The sequence below is a fragment of the Epinephelus moara genome, chromosome 1, assembly GCF_006386435.1.
Source record: "Epinephelus moara isolate mb chromosome 1, YSFRI_EMoa_1.0, whole genome shotgun sequence".
Lineage (NCBI taxonomy): Eukaryota > Metazoa > Chordata > Actinopteri > Perciformes > Serranidae > Epinephelus > Epinephelus moara.
Window position 1 is genome coordinate 183,409 of NC_065506.1, and position 20,337 is coordinate 203,745.

The 20,337-nt window shown below is 43.6% G+C and overlaps 1 protein-coding gene across 1 annotated transcript in view; it reads right to left on the reverse strand.

The window, feature by feature from the left end:
• adamts17 (ADAM metallopeptidase with thrombospondin type 1 motif, 17) overlaps positions 1-20,337 on the reverse strand; it is a 487,878-nt gene that overhangs the window by 131,743 nt on the left and 335,798 nt on the right. Inside the window, exons 13-14 of the mRNA XM_050041105.1 lie at positions 18,214-18,383; positions 17,706-17,833 (exon numbers count right to left, since the gene is read on the reverse strand). Of these exons, the coding sequence (XP_049897062.1) occupies positions 17,706-17,833; positions 18,214-18,383 (298 nt within the window). The remainder of the gene's footprint in view (positions 1-17,705; positions 17,834-18,213; positions 18,384-20,337) is intronic.

The following is a 20,337-nucleotide window of genomic DNA, read 5'->3' on the forward strand; positions in this document are numbered from 1 at the left end:
GTATCGTCTTCAGTTTCTGAGCACCCCTCCTGTGACTACGGTTCCTGCATTCTCCTTCGTTGCAGTTCACCTGCACAGAGAGGTCTTGCGCTCAGAAGTGTCCACTCTTCTGGCCAAGAAGGCCATCAGAGAGGTGGGGCAGGAAGACAGGCAAGTAGGGTTTTATTCCCGTTATTTTCTCATACCGAAACTCGACGGGACACTCCGGCCAATTCTGGACCTCAGGGGCCTGAACAGGTTCCTCCGGCCCCTGAAGTGCAAGATGTTGACTGTGCCGCGAGTGAAACAGACTGTCTTTGCGAACGACTGGTTTGCAACAGTCGACCTCAAGGACGCATATTTTCAAATCCCAATTTGGGAGGGCCACAGGACGTTTCTCAGGTTTGCCTTCGACGGCCAAACCTTCAAATCCTGTGTCCTCCCCTTCTGCATCTCACTGGCTCCCCGCAACTATGGATGGGACCTCGGTCAGGTTCTGTCTGCCTTGGTGGAGGAGCCCTTTGAGCCACTGGAATCAGTGAGCCTTCAGTGGATGTCGCTCAAACTCACATTCCTCTTGGCAGTAACATCAGCCAAGAGGGTGGGGGAACTGCAGGCTCTCTCTGTACATGAGAGTTGCTGCCGGTTTCTGCCGGACGACACGGGGGTTGTCCTGCAGTCAGCTTTCTTGTTTTAAGAGAGCTAGCCAAAAAAGCCAGTTGTAGCATTAATTAGCATCTGTGCCAAAGTTAACAGTTAATTAAAATGATTATCAAAGTTTTCGACACCAGGATACATTTACTGGGGTAAAATAAAGGTTGTTTGTCAGTTTGTCAGAGTACGTTCAGATATCAGTTTTACACATGTAGAAAGGTATGAATATAGCGGCTATAGTGACCTACTCAATCACTGGTTGTTTTTACTTTTGGGTTTTTTTTGAGGTACTGGTGGTTTTAGGTAATGATAACAACTTGCTAGGACGCCATGCTTTTATGGGCTATGATAATCTTATGACACCAGCTCTCAATAGACTGTAGGCTTGTTTGAGATTAACTTTGCCTCAGCAGGACAAGAGCAGGCAGCAGCAGAGCAGACATAAAGCTCCAGTCAGACAGTTTTCCAGCAATCGTCAGTCTGTAGGTTACAGAAAGTCACACAAACGCTCACATCCCGTGAGATTTGAGTCTGATTTATTAAAATGTCTGGAAAGATCTGTCGCTCTCAAACAACATAAATAAATTGAGAACATGAAAATTCAAACAGGGAGCAAAGAAATAGAGATAGCAGCTTTCATTACTGATTTTTAAGACATTTACACACTGTCAGGTCTTCTCATCAGAATCATCGCATTCCACTGACCACAAGTTTATGTGTTGTCAAATACGTTAACAGACATTCAATAAACTATTTATTGTGTGCATTTTATAAATGTAGGCTGATTAGTCTCCACATTGGGCACGCAGCATGTAATCTGCTAACAGAATAGACCTAAACCTTCAAAATCAGACAATTAAGCTCAAAATCTTTCAAATTCAGCAAAAACAAAATGTTTATATAAGCCACGTTATTGTTGTATCAACATGTAAACAAATCAGCTGTTAGATCAGGTGACAGCATTGCCTTTGCAGTTGATGGAGAGAAACTACAGCACCTGGCTCCAAAAACTGCAGCCACCTGGATCATTGTAACTTGTGTGTGCATGACATCAGAGTAAGTCAGGGTCAAGTTGGACAGAAATCTAAATGGCATGGATGATGCACAGCACTGGCTAAACCCGAACAGGCCATTAAAGACCCAGGGATTGATGGAAAACACCAGGCTCCCATCTGGTCTAACAGCTGATTGGTTTAGAAGTTAACTCAACATTAAAACATTTTATAAAACATTCATTTTTTTTGCTGAACTGGAGAAAGCTTGATATTATTTGTCTGATTCTGAAGGTCCATTCTTTTAACAGGCTGAATGAAAAATGGCGCATGCTCTGCTGCGACAATACGGCCCATATGTCTGTCTGCCCTGAGTTAGTGTTGGTGTTTCGTACTGTTAGTCCCTGTCAGTCCTGTCCAGTTGTCTAGTCTCTGTCAAAACTTGTCGGTATGTGGATCAAACTGCGCAACACAATCTGGATTTTAATCATCGCACTGTGGAGCACCCCTGGAAACAACTTGGCGTTATTGCCAGAGACCCGCGGAAATGGACTCACCTACACCCAGGAAGCTCTGCTCCAACTCCGATCTTCCATGGTGAGCAACATCAAGCCATCCAGTGTCCTGCCGGTAGAAATCCGACCAAGGAAGAGAGGAAAGCGTGGAGGAGTCCGTACTAGGCTGAGAAGGCGACCCTTCAAACCTCCGCTACCCTCCACCATCATGGCAAACTTACGGTCTCTCTGGAACAAGGTGGACACACTCCATGCGAAATCCCGGATAGAGAGAGCCTACAGGGAAGCCTGCATCATAGCCCTGACAGAGACCTGGCTAGACGAAGAACTGTCGGATGCCGAGGTGGATCTTGACAACTTCACCATCTTGCGAGCGGACCGGACGAAAAAGTCAGGCAAGGCGAAGGGAGGAAGGCTATGTGTTTATGTCAACAATCGGTGGTGTACAAACATCAAGATCCACAGTAAGATCTGCACTCCGAACGTGGAGATGCTGACACTATCCCTCTGTCCCTTCTATCTCCCCTGGGAATTCCCCACTGTCATTCTGAGTTGTGTATATATCCCATCAAGTGCAAATGTCAACAATGCTGCTGAGCTAGTGGCTAATACAACGAGTGAGATGCAGGGGAAATATCCCGAAGCCCCAGTGTTCGTCACTGGTGACTTCAACAGCTGCAGACTTGACAGGGTCTTGCCTTCATTTCACCAGTATGTGGACATTCCAACCAGAAGGGTCAACACTTTGGGCTTGTGTTATGGAAACATCAAGGACGCTTACATCCCCCGAGCTCAGCCGCCGCTTGGTCTCTCAGACCACAATGTTGTCTTCCTGCTGCCGCATTACAGAGCGGAACTGAAACGGCAAAAGCCCCGGACCTACAGCGCCCACCAGTGGTCGGAGGACAACATAGCGCAACTGCAGGGCTCACTGGCCTGCACATACTGGGTCACTCTCTCAGGTGGCACCCTGAATGATAAAGTCGAGGTCATCACGGACTACATAAAATTCTGTATCTCCACAACAATCCCAGTTAAACACATCAAGAAATATCCAAACTCTAAAACCTGGATAACACCACACATCATACACAGCCTAAGGGAAAAACGGAAAGCTTTTCATCAGAAAGACTGGGTCTCCCTCAAAATCAAAACAAGGGAAATCAAAACTGAAATCTTCAAAGCTAAACTCAGGTATAAAGAGAAACTGGAACAGCATTTCAGCACAATGAACACTAAACAAGCATTTCAGAAAGTGAGAACACTCACCAATCTGGACTCAAAACCCTCCATACCTGAAATAACCAACTCCATCTCCTTTGCTGAAAATCTGAACACCTTTTATACCCGGTTCGATACCAAGGACTATTCAGAAGACTGCAAGATGCTCCTGGATGCTATACCCCTCCCTGACCCAACACATCATGCCCCCTTCTCTGTGGAGAATGTACGCCAGCAGATGAGCCGGTGTAAGACGGGGAAGGCCCAAGGGCCGGATGGCATCCAGGCACGGGTGCTGAAGGAGTGTGCCATCGAGCTCTCTCCCATTATGCATTCCCTCTTCTGGGAATCCTACAGGACTGCCACAGTGTCAACCCTCTGGAAAACATCCACTATCATACCAGTACCCAAGAAACCCCGCCCATCAGAACCAAACCACTACCATCCTATCGCACTCACATCAATTGTCATGAAATGCCTGGAAAAACTGGTTCTTAACATCATACTTCCATTTGTCAAGCCACACCTGGACCCCAACCAGTTTGCCTACAAAGCCAAGAGAGGGACTGAAGATGCAGTGGCATGTCTCCTCCACTCCCTCCTTCAGCACCTTGAATCCCCAGGTAATTTCACCAGACTCCTCCTCATAGACTTCAGTTCAGCTTTCAATACCATCCAGCGCCACCAGATGATCAGGAAACTCCACCACCTCAATGTCCCACCACTCCTCATTCACTGGTTACACCACCAACACAGGCGCCCCTCAAGGCTGTGTCCTGAGTCCCTTTTTATTCACCCTCTACACCAATGAATGCACCAGCCCCTCACACATCACTACATTCCTCAAGTACTCAGATGACACTGCAGTACTTGCTCTACTCAATGACAATAACTCAGTTATGGCCTATCACAACTCCATCTCTCATCTCAGACAGTGGTGCACAATCATCTGCAATTAAATATCTCTAAGACATAAGAACTGGTATTCAACTCCCTCAACAGGTCAACTTCCAAGCCCACACACAACCCTGTCAGCATCAATGGTGAAGCAGTCGAGATGGTGGAGAGTCACAGATATCTTGGTATCACCCTGGACAATAAACTGAGCTTTGAACAACACACCGCTGACATCCATAAACGCTGCCAACAGAGACTCTTCGCCATCCGAAAACTCAGATCACTCTCAGTTGCCCCCCACCTCCTGCTGCTACTCTACAAAAGCATTATCCAGCCCATCCTCCTCTACTGCTCACCCTGCTTCTTCTACATGCTGTCAGCCCCCAACAAGAACAGACTCACACAGATCACACACAAAGCTGCCAAGATCATCGGCCTCCCCCCTCCCAATCTCTCAGACCTTAACAGCATAGCCACTGCACGCAGAGCTCAGACCATTGCACAGGACCCCAGTCACCCCCTCAACCCACATTCCACACTGCTTCCTTCTGGACACCGGTACAGGACACTCCCCTGGAAAAAAAATCAGATTCAACAACAGCTTCTTCCCCAAGGCCATCACAGAACTAAACAAAACTCTAAAATAGCAGTGACGTGTAAATGTGTAAATGTGTCTGTGTTATGCTGTGTGTGTTTGAGAATCCATGTGTGTGTGGCAAATATATATTGTATCTGTGGGGTATGTGTTTATGTCAGGTTGGCACTCAAGATGTATGGAAGCGTGAAGAAAATTTTCCTAATAGGACAAATAAACTAATCTAAGTAATCTAACAGAGCATGTGCTGTGTGGCCAATGGTGATATTTGTTAGTTTGAGAGACCAAAACAGCCTACATTCATACTATAAACTGGACACATAGAATCTATCAGTGGTGTTTTCTATATTAACAATGGACTGGTTTGAAGTATTTGCTTCATGATCACAAATCATATGTGTAGCATTTTAATTGCCTCAAGATTAATAAGAATTGTAGACTGCATACAAAACAACACACATCCACAGAAGACTCCACCGCCTCCCCCACGATCAGGCTCTGTGCCTGTCTGCTGCCAGCATGAAGAGGACACTCTCCACTATCAACACCCGCAAGGCAACAGGTCCAGACAACATCCCTGGTCGTGTGCTGAAGGACTGCGCAGAGGAGCTTAAGGACATCTTTAACACTTCTCTGAGACAGGCTGCTGTTCCATCATGTTTCAAGTCCACCATCATCATACCTGTGCCAAAGAAACCTGCTCCATCCTGCTTCAATGACTACCGCCCCGTGGCACTGAGCCCCATCATCATGAAGTGCTTTGAACGGCTAGTCATGTCACACATCAAATCCATCCTCCCCCTTACCCTGGACCCCTTCCAGTTTGCATACCGGGCCAAACGGTCCACAGAGGATGCAATCTGCTATGCTCTCCACCCAGCCCTCACACACCTGGACACAAAAGATTCATATGTGAGAATGCTGTTCATAGACTTCAGTTCATCATTCAACACCATAATCCCACAACAACTCATCTGTAAACTTGACCAGCTGGGGCTCAACACCTCCCTTTGCAACTGGCTGCTGGACTTCCTCAGTGAGAGGCCACAAGCAGTATGAGTCGGCAACAACACCTCGAGCAGCATCACACTCAGCACAGGGGCCCCCCAAGGCTGTGTGCTCAGTCCCCTGCTCTTCATCCTGCTGACTCATGACTGCACACCAACCTACAGCACCAATCACATGGTGAAGTTTGCGGACGACACAACTCTGGTGAGTCTCATCACCAAGGACAACGAGACCCACTGCAGGAAGGAGGTCAACCTTCTAACCATGTGGTGCAGAGACAACAACCTCCTGCTGAACGTCAGCAAGACCAAGGTGATTGTTGCTGACTTCCGGAGAGGCCACACCCAACACCCTACACTGACCATCAATGGTGCTGCTGTGCAGAGAGTGAGCAGCACCAAATTCCTGGGGGTGCACACCAGTGAGGACTTCTCCTGGACCATCAACACTGCATCACTGGCGAAGAAAGCACAGCAGCACCTCTACTTCCTCCGCAAACTCAAGCGAGCGAGAGCTCCCCCACCCATCATGTGCACATTCTCCCGAGGCACCATTGAGAGCACCCTGACCAGCTGTATCGCTGTGTGGGGCGGGAGCTGCACTGACTACCACAGGAAAACCCTGCAGCACATAGTGAACACAGCTGGAAAGATCATCGGTGCTCCACTCCCCTCCCTGCAAGACATATACAACACCCGCCTCACCCGCAAAGCAACCATGATTGTGTGCAATGCCAGCCACCCTGCACACAGTCTGTTCAGCCTCCTGCCCTCAGGGAGAAGGTATCGGAGCCTCCGTGCCCGCTCGACCAGACTTACAAACAGCTTCATACACTCATACGCCCTCCCACTCCCTCCTCTCTGCTCCTCCCCTCAAAAACACTCTGGACTCTGAACCCTGACCTTCAGATTGACTGTCTTTTTGCACTATTACAGTACAATATATCATGCTGCTATTACTGACTGTTTTTGCACTACCTAACATATACAGAAACTTCTGCTGCTATTTTTTCCACATACCATTTCCACACAGTATACTATTATATATATTTAGATTTTAGATTTCATAGATTTTATATTTTATTTTATTGTTTTTACTTTTAGTATTAGTAAATGTCTTTATCTGTTGTGCAGATAAAGACTTTATTGTTTACTTCAGTGTTAGGAAATGTCTTGTCTTTATCTGTTGTGCTTGTGCATTTTATTCTGTCACCATGGGATAGTGAGAAACGTCTTCTTGATTCCTCTGTATGTCTGGTACAGGGGCGATTCTAGGATCAGAGGTTTAGGGGTGCTGAGCACCCAGACAGCTGCCCGGCCAGGCAAGATAAATTTGACTGTTTTGTACATTTTAAGTCAATTTCATTCCCACATTTGTGAAAGAAAAGCACAACACTTTTTGGGAAAGTCTGTGACTAAACCATCAAATCTGATGAAGGTTATTTAAATGCTGAGCCACAGCAAAAGAGGAATGGATTGGAATCATAAAAGAAACATATCGTAACCCTAATTTTGGGGGAAGACAACTCATTTTGATACAGCAGCTCCTCAACATACACATAAACAGTATGTATGTTTCCGGAGTACTGGTAATGATAGTAATGTGTTGGTATTGAGTGGTAGAAGTTAATAAATGTGCCACATATCCTGGTTTAAGCCAGGTACTTACACCACTACTGCACATGGAACGCAGTGCATTGCTCGCTCTGTGCAGATAGAGAGCGCTCAGAGCCCGTATTTTTGTTGTTAAAATAATACGTTTCAACCAAGTACTGTATGGTTTTGACACTTTTCTAGTTTGTTAAAAAGGGACATACTGTAAAAAAAATTAAAAAATAAAAATCTCTCAAATGTTAGGGTTGCTGGGATTCAATTTAGGGGTGCTTCAGCACCCCCCAAAATGGGCTAGAAACGCCTATGGTCTGGTACATGTGGAGAAATTGACAATAAAGCTGACTTTGACTTTTTGACTTTGACTAATACATAGGTACCATAAATCTAAAAGGATGTGTGTTTCTGTGACTTCCTGTACAGACTAAAGCCAGGTGGAAAACTGTCTCACACTACCCCAGTTTTCTGGCTATGTCCCCTGCTGCTGCCGCCTGTTCTCATCTTCTTTCCAGATGAAACACAGTTCATCTTGAAAGAGCCTTATGGTGGTTGGTTGCAGTTAATAAACAGTATAGCAATTCCGCTTTTGCCTATAATATTGATTAAATCCATACTGGACATGTCACTAATTCATGCCAGTGGAAATGAGATTCCGAATGGTTTATTAAAATGATATATCATAGAACAAATGAAAAAGTGAGTTATACGTTAAGTGAACAGAGATTAAAACTTGAGAAGACTGCAATCCAGTGTTTACAGTTTATAGTGGATAGGGTTCATTCTACAACCATTCCCATTTTAAGTGTGTCCTGATTTATTTCACAAATTGACACATTTTATACATTTTATATCTAAGTTTAGGCTGGATTTAACAGAAATTGAGATGGCGTAGCACAGTATAAAATACAGCACATGTATTTTTACAAGAACTCAAGCCATCACTAAGTCACTGTATTCATTTCTCAACAGTTTAAAATGCCACCAAATATCTGTCCTCTTAAAGATGCCTGTCACTATGTTGGTTTAAAGATTGACAAAAACATGGAAACTGGAGGTTAAGTACATCAATGCAGTAAGATGTAAGATGATGTCTTATGTCTAGATGGACATAAAAATGTTTCTTTTCAGTAGTGATACTCCTTATCATTTTTATACCTAATTTAATTATTTATCCTTTTAAAAGAATACATTTAGAACCAGATTAGAATGTATTTACTTTTTATTTCAAATATAACTTTTTGTTGTTTGTAGAGCAACAACAGTAAAGCTTACTTCAGCAACATCATTATATAAACACTCATAGATCAGTGATAAAAAATCAAATTGTGAGTAAAATAAATGATATTCCTTACATCACAGTTCTGGGTAAAGTTTAATAATAATAATAATAATAATAATAAAACATTTTATTTGTAATGCACTTTACATAAAAACAAATCTCAAAGTGGTACAGAAGGCAGTGAAGATATGCTATGCTAAGAGTTAAAAACAGACAACATGATAAAATACATTAAAAGGCTTTAGTAAAAAAACAAAAAGAGAGAATAAGAGCTGCAGACATTGGTCAGTAACGGCCATCCTATTACTAACCTGTCCACTTCTCTGCTCAGGTGATGCTCTGCCTGTATGCACCTCAGCAGCAGCTGCATGGCTAAGTTGTGTATCCAGAAAGACACCAGCGCAGCTGTGATGTTTCTGTTGCCAGACATGTCTCTCTACATGGAGTCTGCCTTTGATGATTACCAATAAGGAAGACGACGTATGTGAAGTTTATATGGAGGTGCTCAGCCCCTTCTCACTGTTCTCAGAGAGCAGGGACAAAGCTGCAGAGTGATAATTAATTACAAGAAAACAATAAAAAGTACAGATGAAATAATCTTTAACTTAGAAACGTATCATCTTAGTCTTAGACAATTTAGCCCCAGGGCTTTTAGTACATGGTATTGGTGCCCATCAAAAAGAATTATTCTAAACTAAAGAAGGACGGATAACACTGCAAAACTAAATTACCATACCACTAGTTGGGAACTCATCTCAATTATGCTGCCATTGACTCAAACAAAATGCTGCTGTCACTCTTTATCTGGAATGGTTAAAGTGGAGAGGGAAAACATGGTGGTACGATTTTAAGTAACACCCTATCTGCAGCATATTCTTTTAATATACTGTACTTTTGTATTTGACATACAAGTTTGCACAATCAATCACAGCCATTTAATAATGTGAATGAAATAAGTTAAATCAAATGTTGAAATATATCAAACTTAAAACAATTTCTTGTATATGACCTAGGGGAGACTTTATTTTTGTGGAAAATTGTTTTTATTTTATTTTTTTCTTGTTTTTGTCCTTTTGAAGTATTGATGCCTCCAAAGAAGATGGTTCATTTGGCCGTCTAGTGAATAATGAACACATACATTCAAACTTTAGGATGAAAAAAGTTGACGTGGAAGGAAGGCCGCACTTTTTTCTCTAAAAGGAAGGCGAAGAAATTACATATAGGTACAGAGAAGAAGACTGTCCATGGCGAATGGCAGAATGTATCACAACTGAACAGTGTTTAAATGTGTAGAGTTTAATATTGTCTCAGAATAACATACTGTAGGAGTTGAAGGTACCTATATGAGAAACTAATAACATTGATTAAATTGTATTTTCAATTAGTGCTTCAACATAATTAAGATATTTAGGACAGATCTGAACCTGTATAGATATTTTCCTACGAACAAATTATCACGGTAATCTGGGACATTCACTACGTCTCAACAGTGCACCTTTATGTTACTGTTTGATGACAACTTTGTCTTAGGTATCTGATAACCTAGAGACACATGGTACCGTAAAGGATGACAACATGGTATGTGAAATGTCCCCACTAAGCTTCTTCTGTCCATGATCAAAATGAGAATCAGAAATACTTTATTGTCATTCTGCTCATGAGACATGAACAAACGAAACACAGGACTCAGGTCTCGGTGTAATAATAAATAAAACTCAATAAATACTAATTAAAACCACTGCTGATTAAAATCACTGCTAAAATCACATCTAGAAAAACAACTAAAATACAATTAACTATCTACAGTACAATAAGATAGCAGCAATGGAGCAGAAGCAGCATTTCAAAACAGAGTGCAGCAGTTAGGAAGTGCAATTCTAGCAGGTTGTTAATGACATGGCTGTGTGGACCGGTTCAACAGTCTGACAGCATCGGGATAAAACTGTTATTTAGTCAGGTGGTCTTTGCCTGGATGCTGCAGAGTCTTTTTCCAGAGGGCAGGGCGTCAAACAGCCCATGTGCAGGGTGGGTGGAGTCTCTTATGATGCAGACTGCCCTGTCCATGCATCTGCTGGTGTAGATGTCTGAGATGGGTGGTAAGCTGCATCCGATGGACCGTTGTGCAGACTTCACCACCCACTGCAGCGCCTCCTTTTCTGCCACTGCGCAGCTGCAGTACTACACAGTGAGGCAGTAAGTCAGGTTGCTCTCGACCACACCTGTAGAATGAGCTGAGGATGTTGGAGTTCAGCCCTGCTCTCTTCAGTTTCCTCAAGAAGTACAGGCGTTGACGAGCCTTTTTTATGATGGTCATGGTGTTGTTTCGTCAGGTGAAAGTGTTGGTCAGGTGTACCCCGAGGTATTTGTAGCTGGTGACCATCTCCACAGGTGTACTACCAATGTGCAGAGGAGAGGGGGTTTTGCCAGTCTTCCGGAAATCCACCACCATCTCTTTGGTTCTATTGATGTTAAGGACAAGGTTGTTCTCCCTACACCACCTTCCCAGTTCATCCACCTCCTGCCTATAAGCTGCCTCGTTGCCCTTGGTGATGAGCCCCACCACCACGGTGTTGTCTGCAAATTTCACAGTGAGGTTGTTTTGATAGTGTGCCTTGCAGTTGTGTGTCAGGAGTGTGTAGTGCAGGGGGCTGAGGACGCAGCCTTGGAAAGAGCTGGTGTTAAGGATGATGGATGAGGATGTGGTGCTGTTTATTCTTACAGACTGTGGCCTGTTAGTCAAAAAGTCCAAAATCCAGTTACAGAGAGATGAGGATAATCCAAGTTCTGTCAGTTTGTTCACCAGTGTTTGTGGAATGATGGTGTTAAAGGTGGAACTGAAATCTAAGAATAAGCAGCTTCACATATGAGTCCCTAGATTCCAGATGTGTGAGAGCAGTATGGGTCACAGCAGAGATGGCATCAGCTGTGGAGCGGTTCCGCCTGTAGGCATACTGGTGAGGGTCCTCTGTCACACCAATTGACTGTTTTATCTGTGTCATCACCAACCTCTCGAAGCACTTCGCCACAATCGGGGTAAGTGCAACTGGGCGATAATCATTGAGGCTGGACACTGTCTGAATCTTAGGCATCGGGATGATGATAGAGGTCTTAAGGCATGTTGGGACAATGGCCTGGGAAAGTGAGGTGTTAAATATGTCTTTTAGTACCTCTGAGAGCTAGTTGTGGAGATTTTGTGGAGAAATGTCCCTGAATTTTTTGAGCGTAGGTGGATTTGGCCCTCTTTATGCCCGCTGACAGGTTCCTTCTGGCTGCCCTGATTGCCACTGCATTGCCAGCCCTATACGCAGCGTCCTGCTCTCTCAGTAGGGAACGTACTTCTGCATTTAACCAGGGTTTCTCATTGGGATGTGTGATGATGGTTTTGGTGATGGTAACATCCTCCACGCACTTGCTGATGTAGCCCAGGACAGACGATGTATAATCCTCCAGGTTCACACTGCCCTCCCCTGTTGCGGCCTCTCTAAACATCCGCCAATCTGTTGTCTCAAAGCAGTCCCGAAGCATAGACACAGCTTCCATTGGCCACACCGTGATTTTTTTTTGAGTGGCTTTCCTGCTCTTTAATACCGGGCAGTATGCAGGGGCCAGCATGACTGAGATGTGATCTGAGGAACCAAGATGGGGGTGAGGTTTGGCTCTGTGTGTCCCTCGTCTGTTTGTGTAAACTCTGTCCAGTGTGTTTTACCCCTAGTGGCGATGGTGACGTGCTGATGGAACATTGGGAGTGTGTCCTGCAGATGTACATGATTAAGGTCTCCCGCTACTATATACAAGGCTCCGGGTGTTTGCTTTGTAGCGAACCAAAGCTATCATGTGGCTCCTTTAGAGCAGCATTAGTGTTAGCTTGTGGGGGGGCATAGACAGCAACTATAAACACGGCCGTGAATTCACATAGCAGAAAGTGCGGGCGGCATTTGACAGTCAGATATTCAACTGCTTCAGAGCAGTGCAAGCCAACTATGGAACAATTTGTGCACCAACCTTCATTCAGATGCAGATGCCCCTTCCTCTTGTTTTCCCTGAGTGCGGGTTGCAGTCTGATCGGAAGAGAAGCCGCCCATCGAGCTGGAAGACAGAGTCGGGCAAGCTGCTATTGAGCTAGGTTTCTGTCAAGACAATAATGCAACAGTTCTGCATCTCACGTTGGCATAGTCGCAGTCGTAATAAGTCCATTTTGTTATCCAGGTCACGTACATTGGACAGAAAGAGCGATGGAATCCCCGGTATGCTAGCGCTAGGCCTTAGCTTAGCTAGCAAAGCGGCCCTTTTGCCCCTTTTCTGCTTCCTGGTACACCGCTTCCTCTTGCCTCTGAAGCACCGAAGCCTGCTCCTCCATGCTGCTGTCCTCAAAAGTTGCAATCTATCGAGTGTAGCTTTGAGCTCTGATGGAAGTGAAACCAAAAAGTTGTTATTTAGCTCCAAAAGCTCAGCTGAGCTGTACCTTAATGTTGTCCTGCCAGAACAGGCAGTAGTACTGTCGCTAAAACCAAGAGCTAGAGAAGCCACTGCACTGCAGCGTGCCGCCATCTATTCATGTAAATAAAAGCGAGTGAAAACAAAGGAGAATAACATAGTAGGAAATATGAGATTAGAATTTAGAAATGTAAATTAATTAATGTATATTTCAAGAGTCTCTGTAAGTCTTCTTTTGCTGCTGCTGTTTTGTTTCAGCAAATAAATAAAGCAAATAAGGTCATTATGAGGGGAATCGATTGTGAATCTGGCCCACCCAACAATTTAATCTAATGCATCTAGAAGGTAGAAGATCAAGGGACATTTAGGACAGATCTAAACCTGTATAGACATTTTCCTATGACCAAACTATCACTGTAATCTGGGACTGTCATGACGTCCCCACAGTGCACATTTATGCTTCAGTTTGACTACACTTTGTGTTAAGTATCCGATAACCGAGAGACACTTGGTCGCATAAAGGATGATAACATGGTGTGTGAAATGTCCCCACTAAGCTTCTTCTGTCCAAAATGAGTGTGAAAGCAAAAGAGATTGACATATTAATAGGAAATTTGTGAGCAGAATTCTGGTGTGTTAGCATGTATTTAAGTTTATGTTGTGTCCTTATAAACATGTATTAGTCTACTTGAATATTATGCAGTGTTTACATCAAATTGACAATTTTTTTCCAGTAACATTGGTCATTGTTTTTTCTAACAAATCAATGCAGATTACAGCTTGTGCAATGGATGTTGGAAGGGTAAAAGGCTTGCTGTCTTGTCAAAGACAAGGATGGATGAAGCTATCTGTCCAAGGGACACTCATCAACAGGTACATTCACCTTCATTAGCTAATGTCAAGAGTCTCTGTAAGTTGTCTTTTGATGCTGCTGCTGTTTTGTGTAAGCACCTATATAAAGCAAATAAGGTCATTATGAGGAAAAAATATTGTGTGAATTAAGTCTACCAAACAGTTTAATTTAATGCATCTAAGAGGCAGAAGATTAAGGGACATTTACGACAGATATGAACCTGTATAGACATTTTCCTATGACCAAAATATCACTGAAATTTGGGACATTCATGATGTCCCCACATTGCACCTTTATGTAACTGTTTGACCACAAATTTGTGTTAAGTATCCAGTAACCTAGAGACACTTGGTCCCCATACAGGATGATAGCATTGTTTGTGAAATGTCCCCACTAGTCTTCTGTTCCAGATGATGGCACGTTATCTATTTGTACATTATGCAGTATTTACATCAAATTAAGCAGTAGCTTGTCATACTTTCAGGATTTAAAGGATTTTTTTTCTACCCCAGAATCAGACGCTGTCAGTAACCAAGAATGGCAGAACTTGAAATAATATAGAACCACATTGCACCTTTTAAAGGAAAATGCAGAATAAACAGTGTGGAGAATACAATAAAAAAGGCTGATGCTTTTCATTTTCAGTGTTGTTGAATGTTAAATTAATTTCCTACATTGAAGATAAAATTGGAAGAATATACTTAAAGAGGCAGCAGATAGCATCTTTTCCTAAATATATCATTATAAAAATAATGTGGGTTGCACAGGGTAGTGGCCACAGTAAAATCAGACTATCAGCGTTTACATAGGTTACTTTGTGGCTGTGCAATAAGCTTCTGCCACCGGTGCCGAAATTTCGCAGAAAAAAATTTGCTTTACGGCATGTATTGCAAAATTGGTCGGTCAGCCAATCAGTGACTGGAGTGGGTCCTTATGAGGAGTTGGGCATGAGATAGTTGAGTCACGAGCACAATGGCAGATGGACAAAGTTTGGAGACAAGTGAAAAAAGAAAATGAGCTCCTCTGTCTAACGCCAGGGCCACACTGCCAACGAAGTGCTGCGAAGCAACGCCAGGGCCACACTGCCAACGAAGTGCTGCGAAGCGCAGCGCACCAAAATTCTCGCGCGAGCCCGTTCACATCAGACGTACATTTCTCCACGCCGGTCGACAAGCGCTTCTGCTCCCAGCTGTTGTCTCCGTCACATTTGGGGCTGTTTTTCCGTCATGGGTATCTCTCTCTGTTTGCGTGTGTGCGCCCCCACTCTGTCTCTCTCTCTATCTCTCGTGTGTGTGTGTGTGTGTGTGTGTTCATCTCTCTTGCGCTCTGTTTGGATACCACTGACTAATACTGTATGTATAGCCTATATTCCTGCCTGGCTTGACACATTCGCTTGCGAAGAAAATAGACCAGACGCCGAAACAATCGCTGCAGCGGAGCTGCGCGGCGCGGTCAGTGTGGATGACACAATCGGTTAACATGGGCGCCGAAAGGAAACTGGCTTCGCTTCTCGCCGCTTCGAGGCTATTAGCAGCGCTTCCGCGTCCGGTGTGGCCCTGGTGTAAGGAGGCAAAGAAGAGCAAAAAGGAGAGTGATAAAAGAAGAGGAAAAACAAGGGTAAACGTCAGTCAGAGGTGGAGGGAGCTCTGTGACCAAAGAGGCTTCAAAACCAAGTCCAGCTAGCTTTCTTTCTAATGGATCAGTAAGTAACATGGCTAAATGTTAGCTAGATGAGAGGGGACTGTACTGTACTGGCTGCTAGTTAATTCCTAGCTGGCCAGCATCGCAAATCGCTGCAACCAGGGACAGGGTAGCAAGTGTTGGTCGGCTGACATCCTCGTTGCCATTCTACGGCAGCCCTCAGACAGTGATACCCCCCTCCCTTCCTTCTGTTCTCTTCTCACGGAGGCAGCTATTGATGGACATCGCCCAGCTAAATTACGCCCGGCTAAGTGAACACTGAACTTTGTTTAACCACTCAATTTGAGCTCTAACCGGCCGCATCGTTTCCATACGGTACCGTTTATTCTAGAAGTGGGACTGTTTACATGTGCATATTGGTATAATTCCACTGTGTCTACTGTTGTTTGTACTGATACTGTACATATTGGTATAATTTACTGTGAGTTGTTTGTACTGGTACTGTGCATTCTGGTATAATTATTTGCATTACTATTTGTTTTTTCTTTAGAGAAATCTGATAATTGTTGCTCGGTCTCTTTACTCATTTATTTAGTAGAGTGTCCACACACCTTTTCATTCTACATATACAGAGCCGGTGGCTTTACAGCCTACATTTTATTTAATTTAGAGTCTAATAGAGTCATATTATCGATTATCTCTGATCCCCACGGTCAATTTGGTCGTTGCGACAGTGCGACGCAACACCACTGACGCTAGGTGGCACCAAGCTACAAAAACCCGAATCCTATCTGTTGCCTCTTTAAAACTAACTTGAGATTTCAAGTTAGTTTAGTTAGATTTCTACCGTTTTTTTTTTCCCCGTTAAAGGGGTTTTTTTGGGGAGTTTTTCCTTATCCGCTGCGAGGGTCATAAGGACAGAGGGATGTCGTATGCTGTAAAGCCCTGTGAGGCAAATTGTGATTTGTGATATTGGGCTTTATAAATAAAATTGATTGATTGATTGATTGATTGAGATAAACCCGGTCCTAACTTACATAATATCCGATCCAGCATTTTAGGCAGTACTGTAGCACTCAAATTACTCCAGACAATTTGTTCAGACAATACCACAATAAGAAAAGTCAGAACAATGCATCTTGTTTAAATGTTTATGTATTTACCCTGTTTACACCTTAAAAAATAGCCATAGAGGTTTTGGAATAGGTTACATATAAGTAATGTGATTGTGGCATGGATAGTATTTATGTTGCTTACTTTAAAATGTAAAATTGTGAAGTTTGTAACAATATCAACCCTTTAGGGAATCATGTCTAGTACCCCAAATCACTGGCACAGTGTTTCCTAATCACTGAAAATATAATGTCAGGCATTTTGCATGAATGTAGGTGCTGTCACAGTACAGGTTCAATTCAGCATTATCTGGTTTCACTCCATGTTTGTAATCCCATGGCTTGCTTACTTAATGATAAACTAAAAACATAACCTGACCAGACTTAACCAAACATTACCTCTGTTATTAAAATGCCAGACACAATACTACCAGGTTCTATGTCTCATATCATTGATGACATTGTGTGTTTTGGTGGTCAGTAAATCATGGCTTAAAAGGTGGGTGAAAAGGTCAGAGGCCAAGAGGTACTCAAAATCTATGAACATATGAGGTTTCCAAAATTTGAATTGTATCAAATGCACTACTGAATCTTTTTCTGTTTGTTACTGACTCATGTCTTGCAGATGCAGTATGTTGGATAATTTACGTCATACAAAACTATGTTATTTGCTAGAAAAATGGGTACCCAGTAGTCACATTAGAATCTGTGTGAACTATGAAAATTATGCATAAGTTCTGAAAATGATGTCCTCAGTAAACATTTTTACTGTTTTTTAAAGGATGGGAAAATCAGTACATCATCATTTCGAAGGTTTGAAGGTGTGTGTGTGTGTGTGTGTGTGTGTGTGTGTGTGTCTGTGCGCGCACGTGTGTGTGTGTGTGTGTGTGTGTGTGTGTGAATATGCATGGGTACCTGACACTTTCCATTAACACAGAGGTCAGCCTCGTATGGTCCACAGGGCGTCCCATCCATCACTCTATCTGCCATCAGGACTGGGACATCTCGACCTACTGGGCTGCAGAACAACACACAAGGCTTCTCTGCTCACACACACACACACACACACACACACACACACACACACACACACACACACACACACACACACACATATATTGTACTTTCATCTTATTATTACGTTTTGTTCATGGATAAAGCAATACCTCTTTTCTTTGTTCTTCATACATTTCATAATTTTTTGAAAAACAAAGTTGTTTTCATTATGTGAACAGTTTGTTCACATTTAAGGCATACATCCTATGCATTAGCTGACTTTTTCCAGTGTGTAACCAAACAGCTTTTGCCAGGGTATCTCCTGGCTGGGATCCCATAAAATAAAAACAAAAATTAATAGCGAACACAAAAGCTGTTACAGCATTTACAGCATGTGTGTGTGTGTGTGTGTGTGTGTGTCTCTCACCATCATTAATAATGGCAGTCAGCATGCTGCCCTTCTTCTTGCTAGAATGTCGGTCATATGACAGACACTGCAGGTCTCTGAAGCTGGGTGCCCCTTTGGGACAGGGTGGATTTTCACAGGCCTTGTGTTCCACACTGGCCTTCTGACAGTTTCGCCCCCCAGGACCAGGCCTACACACAAAAAAAAAAAATCAAATGAGAGAAAGGCTATCATGTGTGTGTAAGCATTGGTATCCAACAAGGTCAACAAAAGAATGTTTTTGAGCAGGTATGAGCACGACAGTGCAAACAGGTCAGGGCTACTTTCATTTAATTATTTTGTACACACTGCACTGATTTTATACATAGATTCAATTAATTAAAATGCTACTGATTTCCTACATGCTTCCTTTGACACTGATTTAAATGTCACATTAGTGCAGTTCTTTAGTTTTAGTTGGAGGGCTTTTTTAATGAGGTGCTTCTCTGCAGCATGGCCATCAGCTGGCACTTCTGTAAAAAGGAGGAACGTCAGAACGTCAGATAAGATAAGATAAGATAAGATAAGATAAGATAAGATAAGATAAGATAAGATAAGATACACCTTTATTGATCCCACAATTGATAAATTCCAGTGTACAGCAGTCAAGGAGAAAGAGTCAAATTAAAAATTTCAAAATTTAAACTTAAAAAACTTAAAACTTAAAAAACTAGGCATGCAAAATAAATTACAAAAATACAAGAAACGGCGATAACTAATAATAATAATAATAATAATAATAATAATAATGAGAAGTGGGTAATAATGAGCAGTGGATTAAAGCGAGCACATCTAGTGCAAGTAATTGTATGTGCAAAAAACAGCAAACAGCTGTAGTGTTTATAAAGTGCCCATAGTGTCAATAAAGTGTCCATGGTGCAGTTTATTGTGAGCAGTGCTGGTTATGTAGTCTGACAGCAGCAGGCAGCTTCACACACTTTGGGTGAATCAGTCTATCGCTGAAGGAGCTCTCCAGAGCTTTTATCTCCTCCTGTAGGGGGTGGGAGTCGTTAGTCCTCAGAGATGACAGCTTGACTGTCATCCTCCTTTCTACCACCACCTGCACAGAGTCTAGAAAGCATCCCAGGACAGAGCTGGCCTTCTTGATCAGCTTGTCCAGTCTCTTCCTATCTGCAGCCGAGACGTTGCTGCCCCAGCAGACCACTCCGTAAAAGATGGCTGATGCCACAGTGTCAAAGAAGGTCTTCAGGAGTGCCCCCTGCACTCCAAAAGACCTGAGCCGCCTCAGCAGGTAGAGTCTGCTTTGGCCTTTCCGGTATAGTGCTGTTATGTGATTAGTCCAGTCCAGTTTATTGTTAAGATGAACACCCAGGTACTTATAAGATATCACCATCTCAATGTCTTTCCCTGGATGTTCACTGGTGTTGGGGGGAGGAGTCTGCGCCTGCGGAAATCCACCATCAGCTCTTTGGTTTCCCCCACGTTGATGTGAAGGTGGCTCCTCAGGCATCAGTCCACAAAGTCCTGGTTCAGTTCTCTGTACTCCCTGTCATTCCCATCTGTGATGAGGCCGACTATGGCAGAGTCGTCAGAGAACTTCTGCAGATGACAGGTGGGGGTCTGCAGTGTAGAGGGTGAAGAGGAACGGCGCCAGCACCATCCCCTGTTGGGCCCCCGTACTGCAGACAACCAAGTCCGTTACACAATCCTGGGTCCTGACATACTGCGGCCGTTTTGTGAGGTAGTCCAGGATCCAGGATGTGAGGTGATTAGCCACACCTATGTGCTCCAGTTTGTCCCTCAGAAGCGCAGGCTGTATGGTGTTGAAAGCGCTGGAGAAGTCAAAGAACATGATTCTCACAGAGCTTCCAGGCTTCTCCAGGTGAGAAAGAGCTCTATGCAGGAGGAAGATGAAGGCGTCATCCACCACAATGCCAGGCTCTATGCAGGAGGAAGATGAAGGCGTCATCCACCACAATGCCAGGCTGGTAGGCAAACTGCAGCGGCTCCATTGAAGGGCCTACTGCGGGGCGGAAACGAGACAGGACCAGCCGCTCCAGAGTCTTCATGAGGTGTGATGTGAATGCCACCGGTCTGAAGCTGCTGAAGTCCTTGGGGTGCGGAGTCTTGGGCACAGGTACCACG